Source organism: Vespa crabro, chromosome 19, assembly GCF_910589235.1.
Source record: "Vespa crabro chromosome 19, iyVesCrab1.2, whole genome shotgun sequence".
Classification (NCBI taxonomy): domain Eukaryota; kingdom Metazoa; phylum Arthropoda; class Insecta; order Hymenoptera; family Vespidae; genus Vespa; species Vespa crabro.
The window spans coordinates 4,054,027-4,070,301 of record NC_060973.1 but is presented as its reverse complement, the minus strand read 5'-3'; the positions used below and the strand labels follow the sequence as shown (position 1 = coordinate 4,070,301).

At 30.7% G+C, this 16,275-nt stretch overlaps 3 protein-coding genes across 3 annotated transcripts in view; all 3 read right to left on the bottom strand.

Moving 5' to 3' along the window:
- Positions 1-5,553, bottom strand: part of LOC124430624 (pleckstrin homology-like domain family B member 1) — a 45,637-nt gene extending 40,084 nt beyond the window's left edge. Inside the window, exon 1 of the mRNA XM_046977479.1 lies at positions 5,171-5,553. The gene's annotated coding sequence lies outside the window, so the exon portion shown is untranslated. The remainder of the gene's footprint in view (positions 1-5,170) is intronic.
- A 436-nt stretch (positions 5,554-5,989) lies between these two features.
- Positions 5,990-7,261, bottom strand: LOC124430535 (zinc finger matrin-type protein 5). The gene is made up of 3 exons (XM_046977255.1): positions 6,852-7,261; positions 6,567-6,704; positions 5,990-6,493 (listed from the first exon to the last, which is right to left on the bottom strand). Exons 1-3 carry the CDS (start codon positions 7,105-7,107, stop codon positions 6,258-6,260), a joined length of 630 nt encoding a protein of 209 aa, XP_046833211.1. The 5' UTR covers positions 7,108-7,261; the 3' UTR covers positions 5,990-6,257.
- A 139-nt stretch (positions 7,262-7,400) lies between these two features.
- LOC124430534 (nuclear mitotic apparatus protein 1) overlaps positions 7,401-16,275 on the bottom strand; it is a 56,526-nt gene continuing 47,651 nt past the window's right edge. The window contains exon 4 of the mRNA XM_046977254.1: positions 7,401-12,656. Coding sequence (XP_046833210.1) covers positions 12,504-12,656 — 153 coding nt within the window. The 3' untranslated portion in view covers positions 7,401-12,503. The remainder of the gene's footprint in view (positions 12,657-16,275) is intronic.

Genomic DNA, 16,275 nt, shown 5'->3' with positions numbered 1-16,275 from the left:
CTCAACTCGAAAATCTAATGGGCCATTGTTTATCGTGTCCGTTAGACGTGCTTTTGATTAATGCCACCATAAACACGGGCCCAGACGCGTAATAAATTTGCAACGAACACTCGCTCTCGATGTCCAGCTAACTCGGCTTTCTCTTATAACGTACGACTTCAAATTGTATTCATTCTATTTTTTTTCTTTTCTTTTTCTTTTTTTTCCCCCATAAAGTATCTTATTCGAATGCTAATAATAAGAAGAAAAAAGGAACTGTAAAAAAAGAAAAAAAAAAAAAAAAAAAAAAAGAAAGATATTTTTGATCGTTTGATTTTTAACTTTAATACAAAAATGACTTATCGTTGGAATTATCTTTGTTATTTTAATTTTGTTAGGAAATGATTAATCTTTATCATAGAAATAACATACAAAATATCTTTCCTTCAAATTTATTTCCATTTCTTTTTTCTGCATCGAAAGTTCATAAGCGATAAAAAAAAAAAAAGAAGAAGAAGAAAAAGGAAAAAAAAGACGAATTATTCTCTTTCTAGACTTAAGCTAACTTTTTCTTTTATCAGATCGTAAAATTACAACCCTAAGAATTGTTGGTTGTCATTTGTAAAATGGTATAATTAATTTTCGATCAGCAACAACGATGACTTTCTATCATTTCTTATCGATAATAGCACGTGTTTAATAATTCCTTTCTTTTTATTTTTTTTTGTTTTTATTACTATAACAACGACGACGACGACGACGACGACGACGAAGAAAGACAATGATTATGAATAGCATTAAAAAAATACGATGAGCTAGGAATATGTCTTTGTCCTTTGTTCGATCGGTATTTCGAACAAGGAACAACGATGGAACGATGTTGTATCCATCGAACCAACGCACGGCCTCGGTTGCTAATGGCGAGGAAAGACATATCGGGTTTAAACCTGTTCGATTAAACACCTGAAACCGCAGTGTAACGGTTATTGACAGATTTTACCGCAGAAATGTCGTGTTGCGAAAGAAAACCGCGAAAGTTCGAAGAGAGTTGACACTTTTAAAAGCCACGGACGATAAACGAATTCGTCATCGGGTCTAAAAAAAAAAAAAAAAAAAAAAATTACGAGGAACACTGAAATCTATAAATTTATCTTATCTAGTAGATTTTAAACGAGCATTCGTTAATAGACTATTTGGATTTCTAAATATTTAACTTTTTTTATTTCCTTCTTTGATTTTCTTCTTCCCCTCCCATATAAGAAATACTTGAAAAAAAAAAAAAAAAAGAATAATAATCTGCGTGAATAAACGAAATTATACTGAATTTCAATTGTTATTATAAAAATATAAAACGAGAAAAAAGTAAATAACAATCATAGTTAAACCATCAATAATAATAATAATAATAATTATTATTATTATTATTATATGATAGATCAAATCTCGTGAAATACGACGATTGCAAAATAAAAATAAAAATTAAAAAAAAAGAAAGAAAAAAATAATAATAATAATATGAAGTAAATGTAGAATAAAATAAGAAGAAAACGAAAAAACGAATTGCAATGTGATTAGTAAGCGTCAATGAACGATTGATAAAGAGAAGCAGAAGATCAAAAGACGACTCTATTTTTCTTCTTGATAATAGAACTCTGACGTCTGTCACATTAGTCAAAATAAAAATTGCTTCGTATAAACACGATATAGATTCGTAGCAATGATCGTCATTTCAAATGACGAGGAGTAAACATTTCGAATCATTGACTGTCATTGATTTTAATTAAACTTCTATTATACTAACTCTCGTGTATATATACTATGATTATTCTTACAAGGTATTAGAAATATATATATATGTTATATATATATATTATATATATATATTAATATTTTATTATTGTCTTACAATCGAGTTTCAAGTCTCATTGGACTTGTAAAAATTTTTAATATTCGTTTATATTTACGTATGTATAAATAATTGGAATTTTATTATTAATTGTATGTGGAAATTTATAAAAAGAAAAAAAGATTTATAAAATTTACCGTAAAAAAAAAAATATTGTGATATTTCTAAAAATAAAATTTTGAATTTCTATCCCCTCCCCTCTTCATCCATTTTGATCATCGTGTAAAATTAGCTTGTGGCAAAAATGAAAAAAAGAAAAAAAAAGATTCGAATGGAATGGACACAAAAGGGCAGTGAAATTGTGTGACGTAATAAGGCCCGCATAAAGGCAATCGAAATAAATCATGTTAAATTGCTAGACGACACGTTTTTAGCATCTTCTTTTTCTTCTCTTCGTCTTTGAAGAGTCTCTTCTAAACGAAATCATTGATTCGTTCGTGCGTAGACTCTTAAGTTTATCGTTGATTAGTTCGAGAATAAAATTCACGAAATTATTTTCAATAATTTTATCTTACATAATATTAATTTGTTATATAATATAAACGAAAATAAATAAGAAATTAAATTATAAATAGAACTACAATTGTACGTATACGATTTAGGCTACTATCATCATGATAAATGATTATCAACTGCAAACGGTTGGTATTTTTTTGTTGTAAATAATTGTACTGCCTGATGGCATTAAATTAGAGAAACGATGGCGTGTGTCATACGTCGACACGACAATCGATTGTAAGAAGAGGAGGCAAGAAAGGACAAAAGGTCGAGAGTGAAATCGCTTTCATTCAGGATAACGTGCACGCGTGTTGTATTGTTGTATCATGAAGGGGATCACAGATGTTCGAAAATCTTTCTTTGAAAAAAGCTCGAGAATCTTTTCAAACATTAATGAGTCAGTCTAAATAATATTATTATTTATCATTATTATTTTCTATTTGTATGTATTATTATATGGATATATAATTTAAGAACTTTCTCGATGTTCTTATAAAATCATAATTATAACAAAATTAATAATAAATAAGAGAAGACGAATATCGGATGTACGTATGATCCATTCAATTCTATCATTGGATTTAAGTAACAAGGTAAAGAAAAATGTAAGTATGTATTGCAGTTAATATAAATCGGGATCGGAATAAGGCAATCATAAATTCGATATTGAAAACTAATTCGAAATATCGTCGATGCACATTGGTAAACGTACCATTGTAGCCTATATCGTCAAGGTCACGACCTTCTCGAAGAATCGTGACCGGACTGCATGTTACTTTTCCCTGGCAGGTCGTTGCCTCTCTTTCTTTCGATGCAATATAAGTTTCTTTCCTCCTCCTCCTTCTCTTCTTCTTCTTCTTCTTCGTCTTGTTGTTGTTGTTCTTCTACTTCTTATATTACTACTACTACTATTACTATTACTACCACTACTACTTTCCTCTCCCCTAGTTTAGTACGAATCTCCTTTAGACGATACGATTATCATTTCCAATTCTCTCCCCTTCAGACCGAAGGAACGACTCACGAATAAACGAAACTGTTCTGTCATTTTTAGATATTTTTATACTGAATCGATTATGATTATGATAAATCATTATCAATACCAATATCTCATGACTATATAATATAATTTGTTTTCTATAAATTAAATTTTGATTATTAATTACAAAATGTATACATATATATATAGTAAAACAATTTTTAGTTTAATATTCAAATTTAATATTCAATATTCCATATTATATATATATATATATATATATATATATGTGGATGTAGGTGTGTGTGTTTGTGTATGTGTGTGTGCGCGCGCGCGTGTATGTGTACGTCTCGATGGGTGGATTTTCATAGCTCGTAACACGTTCCGCAACAGTGAACGCAGTAGATCCGAGAACGGTATTGTATTCAAATCGGCGCCTAGTAAAGCTCGACGAAAAGGAATCGTTCGATCGCGTGGCGCGAGCACGCGGAACGGAACGCGCAAGGACGCAGATCAACGTATTCGAGCCAAAAAACGAGCGATAACTCGTTTAAACCTTACGAAGAAGTTTATTGAAGAGAGAACAAATTCTCAATCGATATACTGATATCATTTTATCACATGTTTCCTTAATGGTTAGTCATTTTATCAAATATCACGAGAACTGAATATTTTTCTTGTGATAATAGTTTTATATATATATATATGTATATATATGCACCGAGTATAATATTCTTAATCGCAATGTAATCTTAATATATTGAATATTATTATATTAAAGTATACTTTCTTTGATTATTAATATTTATATATATATATATATATATATATATATATATATATATATATATATGGATAAAATATATCCTGCATTTAAATTATTTATGTACGAAAATCACATGTCAATCCCTGTTCGATCGTACTATACGATTCAATTACAATTCAAATCATTCAAAATTATTCTCACGAATGATGGTGATCATTGTTAAGAAACGTGATCGTTGTTCATAAATATCGTCTCGCAAAATTCATTTTTCTCACTATCCGCCATCTTGTATACCAACGATTAATGCGTCATAAAAGAGAACACATTGAATTCGATTTTCAAAGTTTTCTCTCTTTCTCTCTTTCTCTCTTTCTCTCTCTCTCTCACTCTTTGTTGTATTACTGATATCTATAGGTTATGTAACGATTATTGTCATACCACACGTCGATCTAATATAATAATCTTTTTTTATTATTATTACACGTACACGTCAATAAATCAAATAAAACGATTAATAATAAACGAAACGTCAATCAAATTCTATGAGATAATTGTAGGTAACAAAGTGTGACGTCATAAAGAACGCTTTTATGCCAGATAACATTCCCCTTAAATACCCCGCCATCAGTAACGTTGGTAAATTTAAAAGGGAGAAAAAAAATAAAAACGTTCGTAAAAAGGACAAATGCAATATATGAGATAATCGATCTATAAGGATAATCTTTAATTGTAAGAATCATTTCGAACGTTTTTAATTGGTCGCTTCTTTTGTTCGCTTTTACTTCGTTTTTATTTTTCAAGAACGTCGAACCACCCCGATCGCCCTTTTTTGTTTTTTTTTCGTCCGAGTAACACAATTCGCGCGAGAAACAAGTTGACGCATGTGCTTTTCAAAAAAAAGAGAGCGAACGAGCAAGTGAGCAACATAGAGAAAAAGAGAGAGAAAGATAGAAAGAGAGAAAGAGAGAGAGAGAGAAAGAGAGAAAGAAAGAAAGAAAAAAATGAGAGAAGAAAATTTAAGTAAAAAAGGACAAAGACTCACCGACTATGACGAGGTGTAGTTGTTAGCTGGTAGTGGGACACAACAAGAGAGGATCAAAAAAAAAAAAATCCAGTTGGCAAAATCGGCGAAGGGGCCCCGGCGGCGTCAGGACGAATCGAAGCACCGCATGCGTTCCTTCAAACACAGAAACGAAGAAGGACGATGGACGACGATCGGCGCTTCTTCGAATACCGAGTCGAACTTTTCGACCACATAATCTTAATGTGCGCGGTGATCGGTGAACGTACGAGAAAGTAAGGATAAAGGAATCGACTAAGTTTTACCGACGAGAAACGACGCGCCAACGAAGAAACTAAGAATTATCAATAAACCGCCAAATGCATTCGTGCCAACGGACACTTCGCTACTGTGCCGCGACGCGTAGTCGTTATGCGGCGGCCCGATCTTGCTCGGCGATTGGTGGAGGGGGTAGACGCCCGGCCGCGAAATTTATCGACCAATCCCGATGTTCCCTCCGATCTTTTTCCATCTTATTATGTAAGATGGCGCGTCATTCGTTTATTTTCACTAGAATATGGCAATTTTTTTTTTTTTTAAGATTAATGTTATTGTAACAAATTATAGTGTATAGATGAACAATATGAATAAAGAATTATTTATATACATATATATATATTTTTTTTTGTTAACTAAATATTGTACTGAAGAAATTGTTAAGAAATTGTGAATCTTCATGTAAATGGGTTTGATTTATTTAAAAAAGAAAAGAAAGAAGAAAAAGAAAGAGAGAAAAAAAGAAAAACAACAAGAAACGAAGAAAAGTATATGCAAATAGTATTCGAGAGAAAAAGACATGGAGAGAGAAAAATTAATATATTTCTTGAATATAATGTTATTAATATTATTGATATTATTTATAATGATTAATTAATTATAAATATTATTTATAATTACTTATATTTCGTTTTATAACAATCCTTTAATATGAGATTTATGATGGTGATGATTTTTATTGACATGAAATTAATTTTTATATTATCTTGTTTACGTAAACTTATTTCATTTAAATTAATATGTTATTGTATATGTACAATGTGTTCAAAGCAGAGTGTGAAAGCTATTTACATCAACTCCACTGTGCAAAATTGGAATCGGTAAGGCTTTCTGGTGTGACAGGCCATAACGATGGTGGTAAGTTTGGATAATTATGTAATTCCGATGGTACATCCCATATGGGATAAGTAAATTCTTCTGTTGTATCTGGATTGGTAATATCTACAAAAAATTCTTTAACTATATCATCTGGATTGGGCCATCCACCTTGTGGTCTAAAGTGAGATGCTGCCATTTGTTTAGCTGCAACTTTAAATTACAAAAGATATTAATATGATCTGGTCTATATCTTAAAATATTCCTTAGTATTTATTATTATTACCGATATGCTGAAGTTCCCATATCAAGGATGGTGCATAATGAGAAAATTTGCAACTACTTCCAAAAGCACAATCACCACTGCTCATATACCTTTTGCATGGTATTTTTCCTTGTTCTTCTTGCAATATTGTTTCGGGATCTAAAAGGAATCATTTCCAATGGAAATAAAAATAATACAGATAATGGAAAATAAAAGGAAGATCTTATAGGTTAGGTTTTCATGATAGTTCCTTTTGATAATAATATTCTTTGTAAAAGTTTAATATTATTAAATTACGTTAAATACCTTTGTAAAAACTATAATGATCCGCTCGGTTTTTGGCATGCTGTAAACTAGAAAGATGTTTTCTCCTGGCTTCTGGATCGTCCTTAAACGATCTATCGCAATAATCGCAGTAATATCTTTTACCCATTTTATCGTATTTTTTATAATAGCAAAAGTAGTGAATATAAACGTGTGTGTATGTGTGTGTGTATATATATACTAAGGCAATTAAATTATTTACATAAAACGTCAATGTACTTAGAATCACATGCACCATTTATAAACAACATATATATAAACATGGACGCGTTTCGTTGAAAAACTGCATTATCGATAGTTCGGAAGCGTTTGAAGCACCATCTAACGGTAATTTTGCGAATAATATACTATTTCATTATAATAATCTTTGCATTTTAAAATATATATATATATATATATATATATATATATATATATATATATATATATATAATATATGTGTAAAAAAAGAAAAAAAGAAGCAAAAACAAATGTTTCCGTATATAAGCAGTTCAATTTCGACACGTAATTTTATAATCAACGTGCCTTTAGTTAATACATTTAATGGATATTTATTTTTTTTATACACAAACAGATTACATACACGATACTGCTCGTTTAAACATTACAATTGTTTTTTCTTCTTACATCCTTGTAATATATGTATATTGCAGCATTTTGTGCATAGCTAATCTAGTTTAATGTGATAATGACGTCGTATCGACGAAAATGTTTGTTGTCTTTTTTTTTTTCTTTCTTTTTTCTTATCTAAGCTGTACATAATCAACGATAGAAGAAATCCTTCCCAACTATTTATTTCAACAAATATATTACTCCTCTCGATGGGAGATTTATCAAATTGTTTAAGATTGGAAGCATTTAGTATTACAGAGAGAGAGAGAGAGAGAGAGAGAGAGAGAGAGAGAGAGAGAGAGAGAGAGAGAGAGAGAGAGAGAGAGAGAGAGAGAGAGAGAGAGGTAGATAGAATAAAGATAATTAACGTTATATGAGAAATATTTTAAAAATTCATGAAAATTTCAAGCTAATTTCCTTACCGATCATAGTTAAGAATTCACAGTTAAAACATTATCGATATCGATATTAAATAATTAACGTGACAAACATCTTCGACGATCGTCAAACATTTCTTGGTTAGCTTCTTACACAAGCGATAGTTTAATAATTTATAAATAACGTGGAATGTGTAGAATGTATTTTGGATTTTTTTTTCTTTTTTTTCCTTTTTTTCTTTTTTTTTCTTTTTTTCTTTTTTCTTTTTTTTTTTTTTTCTTAAGAAAGCCGAAATATTTAAAGTCGAGAGATATCGTGTATCTCGCTATACGAGGACGATAAAATTAGCCAAAAATTACGCTAAGTCGTTTTATGTAATCGCATTGTTCCTTTTTCATTTTCTTGCTTTTCTTTTCTTTTCTTTTCTTTCTCCTTCTTTCTTTCTTCCTTTCTTTCAGGTAAAACGAATCGATCGATCTCATTTCACAAGTTCGTAATTCACGTCGGAGATAAGCGATTATTGGAAGTTCTTCGTGTGAAAATGTTCAGTTTTATTATACCTTCGGTATTATTTTTCTCTTATCAAGCGTCACGAGTCGCGTTATTATTATATACTTGGAATCCCCATTTTTCGCATGATCGCACTTTTGTGATTCGTATACGTACGCACATTATTACGGAGAGACATTATCTATTGAATCGTTCGATAATCGACAAAGTATCGTCATGTTGTAATAAAAAAAATCAAATGAAAAATTTCAAAGTGTAACCATGATAGAAGAGAGAATAGAAAGAAAGAGCGAGCGAGAAAAAGAAAGAGAGAGAGAGAGAGAGAGAGAGAGAGAGAGAGAGAAAGAGTTTGTAATATATATGTTAGTTGGATTCTAACTTCTAAACATTGAGAATGTTTCCGAAGGTCAAATTCAAGCACGTTTTTCGTTCTCGTTCACAGTTTAGAACGTTATACGAAAGAGAGAAATTATTATATATTTTTACAATATATCGGTATGTATCTCTCTACGAAGTATAACTTCCTTATCCTCTTTCTCATTCAATTTCTTTTTTAATCTCAAAGAAATTTTCAATCCACGTGAATTTTTCATTTTTTCTTTTTTTTCCTTTTCTTTTCTAGTGAAGTATTATCGTACGAGAATATTTAAGAAATATTTTCACGAAATTCTCTGTACATACATACAGAAATATCGACGACTCATTATGTATTCTTCGTCCATAATATCGTTAAATACATATGTATACAATTGTTCAAAAATAATCGTGTCGCTTCGTGCATCTCTGTATAATCATTAATATCGATAAATACGATTCTAAAGAAAAATCGAGAACGATTTAATGCGCTGGATGGGCCCAAACAACAAAGGCCCATGATCTTTTTTACTTCTTTCATTTTCATTTTCTTTTTCTTTTTCTCCTTCTTTTTCTTCTTCCTCTTCTTTTATTAATTATTATTGTTATTATTAAAAAAAAAAAAAAAAAAAAAAAAAAAATAATCTCAATGCTCGGGAAACGAAGAAGCTAGTTGCATTTTTTTTCTTTTCTTTTCTTACTTTTCTTCTTTTTTAATTAGCGTTATACGTTTTTAGGCCTGCTAAAAACATCGGATCATTGTTCGATCATTTACATGATTGTTTATCTACAAATAATAGGAAAAACTATAAGACTAGAATAAAATTAGATTTTATGACACTGACTCTTATCGCTTGCTTGGCAGTACAATGATCTACATTCGCTCGTTAACGTAAATTGCGTTTTTCTTTTTTTTTTGAACATGATTAAAGTCGAATCCAGCAAAAGGTAGGATTTATAAGCGCTTAACATATGTGTGTGTATGTGTGTGTGTTTGTCACAACGAGATATTTTAAATTAACGCATTGAAATACTGGCTGTTCGTTATTCATCGTTAAAAAATAAATTCGCATGTGAAATATTATTCTTTCTTCTTTTCTCTTTTTTTTTTTTTCTCTTGATAAAAAACATTGGACATTTGCCGAGAAGAATTATTCATAAATTTGTTCGTGATAATAGATCAATGACAACGAGTTCGTTCGTTCTAATATTTATTTTTCAAACGTCCATCGCGTGTGGTTTCCAGCTAAGTATTACGATCATGAGTGATCGATGTCAACGATTGCTTGGAGCGCCAACTATCGGAAGAACAGATGAATTATTCTGAGAAAATGAGCCCCTTAGGATAGACAATTGTTCTTACATGCGTGTATGAAGAAAATTTCTTTTTATAATTATTCTTATCATACTTACGCATACAATATCCGTGAATAATTAAAATTATCAAAAAGAAAAATTACAAAGTTATAAATATTTGAATAATTCTTCTTACAATAAGATCCAATGAATCATCGAAATTAATATGTACCAATTAAAATGTATCTCATACGTATGCGTCTCATAGTTCATTAATCATTTAACTTATTACTTTCTTTTTCTTTTCTTTTTTTTGTTTACTATCAATTCGATAAGATATTTCGTCGTTATTCTTAATTATTTTATCTTTTCAATATAATAATAATAATAATAATAATAATAATAATAATAATAATAATAATAATAACAATAATAATATACGTACATAATATATACGGTAAAGAGAGTATATAAGTTTGTCGAAAAAAGGGAATGGGGGTTGGCCAGGTGGGGCAGATGAGGGTGCTTTTTACGCGTTATATATATATATATATATTAACTTTCAAATGGATTATCAAACGTCTCTATAATTCGCCATACATCGTAATTTGGTAGTTTATAATGAGTTTCGTGATTAATAAATTCGTACGTGGTGTTGAATCGACTGAAAACTTTTTATTCTCGAAGGAGTTTAATATATACCTTTTTTGTTTTTCTATTTTTCCCTATTTTTTTTTGTTTTTTGTTTAAATATTTTGTTTTCAAGCTCGAGTTTGGCTCGGTGAATGCGAGGACCGATTGTGTTGTGCTTTTCAAAATTTTTTAAATGCCGTCGATGTACACTTAAGCACTAACAATAATAATAATAATAATAATAATAATAATAATAATAATAATAATGATAATAATAATAATAATAATAATAATAATAATAATAATAATAATAATAATAATAATAATAATAATAATAGTAATAAATTTTGGTGAGCTTCGATCGTCATTCGAATTACTTTTTCCTTATCCTTCATTTATATTAATCATACTTTGACAATCATTCGAAAAATTAGATATCTATTTTATATCTAGTCTTCTTATAAAAGAGATTAAGTGATTAGTGGGGGAGGTCTAAGGAAGAATAGGAATTAATGGGCATTACGATTGCACGCGTCAAAGCATAAATCAATTACCAGGTTACATCTCTCGTACACAGATCACTGTAATAAATTTCTAGGTGCGTAAGCACATATCCCTTTAGGCTGGTTCTATACGTATGCATATATGTATGTATTCATGTACGTATGTATGTATGTATATATATATATATATATATGTATCTATGTATCTATGTATGTAATATGTATCTAGGTGTATGTATGCTAGCCTTGCTCGAAATAGAATCGCTTCCGATAATTATACCGGTGCTTTGCTCTAAGCCCACTAAAGAGGGTTAGGGGGTAGGGAAGAGGGTAGGAGAGAGACGACAACGACGTTTGCTTGAAACTATGTATGTATATATATATAAATATATGTATAAGAGAGAAAGAGAGGTAAACAGATAGACAGACGGAGATTCGGTATTCGATCATATCGAATCACATTCGAGCTTTTAATGATCCTTTCGAATGATGTATTTCATGCTTTTCCATTGATTTCACATACCACAGCATCGAATTCGTTAGGAAATGAAAATGGGACTGATGGAGGAATAGGGATAAGGAAAAAATATGGACGTCGAAAACTCACTTATATATACTCTCTCTTATTTTTTTTCTTTACCTTTACTTTCCTTTCATTTTCTTTCTTTTTCTTTCTCTTTCTTTTCTTTTCTTTTCTTTTCTTTTCTTTTTTTTGATAACAAATACGAAAAGAAAAAATCTGACATTTACTTCTAGTCGATTTCTTTCCCCTCCGTCTCCACCCCCCTTTTGAATAATTTTTTTCTTGCTCGTTTCAAACACGTCACGATGTCGAGCATCGTCGGAAATTTCTCTTCTCCAAAGTTTGAGGATTTATTTGAAAATAAAAAAAAAAAAAAGAGAAAAAAGAGAGAAAGAGAAAAGAAATATTCAGGAAGAAATATGAATATCTTCGAACGAATTCACGAGAATGAATGAGGAGAAAAAAGAGAAGAGAAAGAAGAAGAAGAATAAGAAAAAAGAAAGAAAAGGGAACGAAAGTGAAACTGATCCGACGTTCGCGTAATGATCCGCTCAATTTGTCGTCCTCGTTTCGCTTAAAGGAGGAGATCTTGTAACATGGTTTTCTTCATTTTCTACTTTTTCTTCTTCTTCTTCTTTCTCTTCGTCTTCCTCCTCCTCCTCCTCCTCCTCTTCTTCCTCCCCTTTATTTTTTATTTGTTCTCCATCCTTTTTTCTCTTTTTTTTCTTTCTCGAGAAACTAGCTGCCTTAATCGCTTCCTGGGAATATACGAAAAAATCACTTTCGGTCCTCTTCCCAAGATGGCCGACACGCCCGACCGCCATCTTATTTCTTATCCTCGGCTTCGGTGTTAGGAGCAACGGAAACCTCTTGGCGAACCTTATGACCACGGAAGCTCGCTTGAATTTTTGTCGCTGCCTTATGCAAATCCGGATCCGTTAGATCTATACCCTCTAATTCGTTGACAGCATCTTCAACCTGAAATGAAAAAACAAAAGGAAAAAAGAAGAGAGTTATAACAAATTACATTTAAAAAATGATTTCACAAGTTTTTCTTTTTGCTTTCACTTTTTCTATCTCCATTCTCTTTTCTCTTATAAATTGAAAATATTTATTATCGAAAAGACTTGCAATCCCAATCTTCTTGTTCTTTCCGTATCAAAAAAATAAAAAAAAAATAAAAAAAAAATAAAAAAAAATAGACGAAATCTTTTTAACGAGCCTAAATCCTTTCTGAAACGAAAAAAAAAGAATACACGAATTTTAGATTGTATTATTAAAAAAGAGTTGTGTGTTATTGAAAGATAGAGAAGAGCCCTATTTAGTAGAGATACGTGTCAATGAAAATTTTGTCCTCCTCTTTTGGCCATCCAATTTATCGACATTCTTTTTTCCCATTACCTTTACACGTCCCCTCTATTTTTAGATTTAATTATGACGAAGTATGGTCGACGTCATAGCGTGCACCCGTGGAACGAGCTTCCGTTGAAAAGACGTCTAGGAAAAAAAAGGAAGAAAAGAAAGGAAAAAAAAAGAGGAAAAGAGGTAGAAGGAAAGAACGAAGAGAAGGTGAGAGAAAAAGATAGATAGGTAGATAGATATAGATATAGAGAGAGAGAGAGAGAGAGAGACGAATCACATGCAAACGAGCTTTATAAACATGTAAATTACAATTACGCTAACACATTTGCATCGGCACGTCGTACTCGTTTGCCTCTCGTTTTCCTCCGTCCCTCCACCGCACTCTGTTTTCGACGAGTCAGAAGGGCATTAATCTTCTCTCGGTTCCTAGTCGGAAGAACGTGATGGCCTCTTTCTTTTAAAAGAAAAGGCCAGGCCTATTCGTGTCGTTACGATGTGAGTAAGTACATACACATACGTACACATATATGTTTATATATATATGTATGTTTATATATGTATATATATATGTATGTTATATATATATATATATATATATGTAGGTATGTATCTATAGCTTTTAACGAAAGAAATAAAAGAAATGAGAAACTATCTAGAGACTTTGTACATTCCTCTATTATTTCTCGTCATTGAAATGCAAACTGAACTGTTGATCGAAGTCAACCGAGTTCGCGTTTTATACCTCGTCTCGTTCAGTTATCTTATAGGTCATGTGCATTTCAATTGTGCTAGATTTCTTCTTCTGGAAACGAGTTGTTTGTTCATCATTTTTAAGAATCACTTTCCAAGTTTATATCGTCCATTGTATTTTTCTCTTATACTTTCGATGTGACCTTTACGATCATGCGAAGTTTTTTGTTATTTCGTTATTTTTTTCTTTTTCTTTTTCTTTTTCTTTTTCTTTTTCTTTTTCTTTTCTCTTATCAACTTTGATATTTGTCAATAATATTTACGATCGCGATATTTATCTTGGCGATAATGTTCGTTATAATAATTTTTCAAATCTTGTCAATAATTTTTAATGCCGATCAAGATGATGACGATAATAATAACGAGCATGTAAATGCTATTACAGCGATAACGTTAACGATCGTATTGTTAAAAAATTTACATAATAACGAGGATCGATGTTAATGTATCAAAGCCCGATCAATTTTGAACAAAATAGACAAACAAACAAAAAACAAACAAACAAACGAACAAATAAACGAAAAGAAAAAGAGAAGAAAAAAAGTTTATCTTACGAAAAGGATAGAGTTTGTATAGCCGTGCAATTATCGAAAGCGAGATAGAAGGAACGTTGAAAGCGAGCCTGGAAATCCTTTGAAAAGGTTTCATGCTTTCGCACAAAGCACAACGAGTGACCCTTTTTTTTCCTCTTCTTTTTTCTTTTTTATTTCCCTTTTCTTTCTTTCAACTTTTTAATTCTTTTATTTTTTTTTTTTTTTTTTTTTTTTTTTTTTAGTTTTTGTTTGTTTTTTAAGGCCATGTTCCATTTCAACGACTCTCTTTAACACTAACTTAAGACTCGACTTGATGCTTGGTTTGTTAACGGTTCGAATCGAATCTCCTAGGAAAAGGAAAACTTTAGTTCGGGAAACTTCAAGAGGTTCCAATTAATTCTGTTTAATTAATTCGAGCAACTAGTCTAGGTTTTGCGCTCTCTCTCTCTCTCTCTCTCTCTCTCTCTCTCTCTCTCTTTTTCTTCTTCTTCTTCTTCTACTTCGTGAAAACGAGAACAAGGGAAGGAAAATTCTCGAACGAGTTGTCGAGTCAAAAGCAACTAACGAGAATGAACATGAACATTGAGTATATACAGTACATATACCTGGATAATATATCCCAGGTATAAGTACATAATATATTATGTGTCACATGAGTACGAAACAAGAACTTGACTTTTCGACGAGTCCAGAATTTCTATATATTATTTACGTTAAGTTGTACATATGTGAAACTTATATTGCTTTCTAAAGGAATCGAGAGAAGATCCTGATGCATCTGAGTTCTCTAACTGGATTACGAAAGAGATATAAGGAGTATGTTTGTGTGTGTGTGTGTATGTGAGAGAGAGAGAGAGAGAGAGAGAAAGAGAGAGAGAGAGAAAGAAACGTGGGGTAACCTAGAAACAAAACTTCCTTCAAACACGTATTTTGAGTTTAATTGTGACTGGTAGCTAAAGAAATTATGATAAATAAGTTTCAATTAATGTCAATCAACTAGTTTCAGAATTGTCAATCGACTATATAATGTTCTAGAAATAAAATTATTTTTAATCTACATAATATGTTGAACGAACGAACCAATCGTTAAAAAAAAAAAAAAAAATATATATATATATATTTTATTTTATCATACGTTTACTTTTATATTTATATATCTTTGATAATTGATAATTGTACGATAGGTAAAAGAATTGAAAATTAATTAGCTTTGGATAGATTTAATAGAATTTTCTTAATTAATTAGATTAAAAGAATTTCTTTAAGTGAAAAATCCTTTTGAAAATAAAAATGGCCGAATAAAGAGATTGAAGTTTTATCGAGGATTCATTTGAGTTTTTCTCGTCAAGGATTTTTGGATCGGCGAGGAACTACTTAAACGAAAGTCGCAGCTTAGCTCGGCTTTCGCGTGTCGAAACGTTTCGAGTCGAGACATTACGAAATATACGATCGATCGTTGGCGAAACACGCTGAGGACGTACGATGAAAACGGAGAGCGAAGCTTCAAGTTATGAGCTTCGTGAGATTCTTGATAAGCCACGTCCGAAATCTCTAATATTATACTTTTTACGTTTGGTATTAAATTTTAGGAATAAATTTCATTGCCCGATTATAATTTGACATTTTCTACTAAGTACTTGGAATTATCAGCAATATTACAATGTCCATTCTATTTGTTAAAACGATCGAACTTAAATTATTATTAATATTGTGACATTATTATCACGAGTTATTTTTACAAATTTTTTATCAATTTTAGAATATAGATTTTTCTTGGATCTTCGTTAAAGGATTTAATTCATTGAATCGATCGTATTTAAACGTAGTAAATCATACATCGACATTTTCTATTCGATATTATCAACGAATTATTCGTATTAGAATATTTTGATCTATATAATCGGGTTTATTAATTTTAATTAATTTCATGTTAATGATATATTACAAATGAT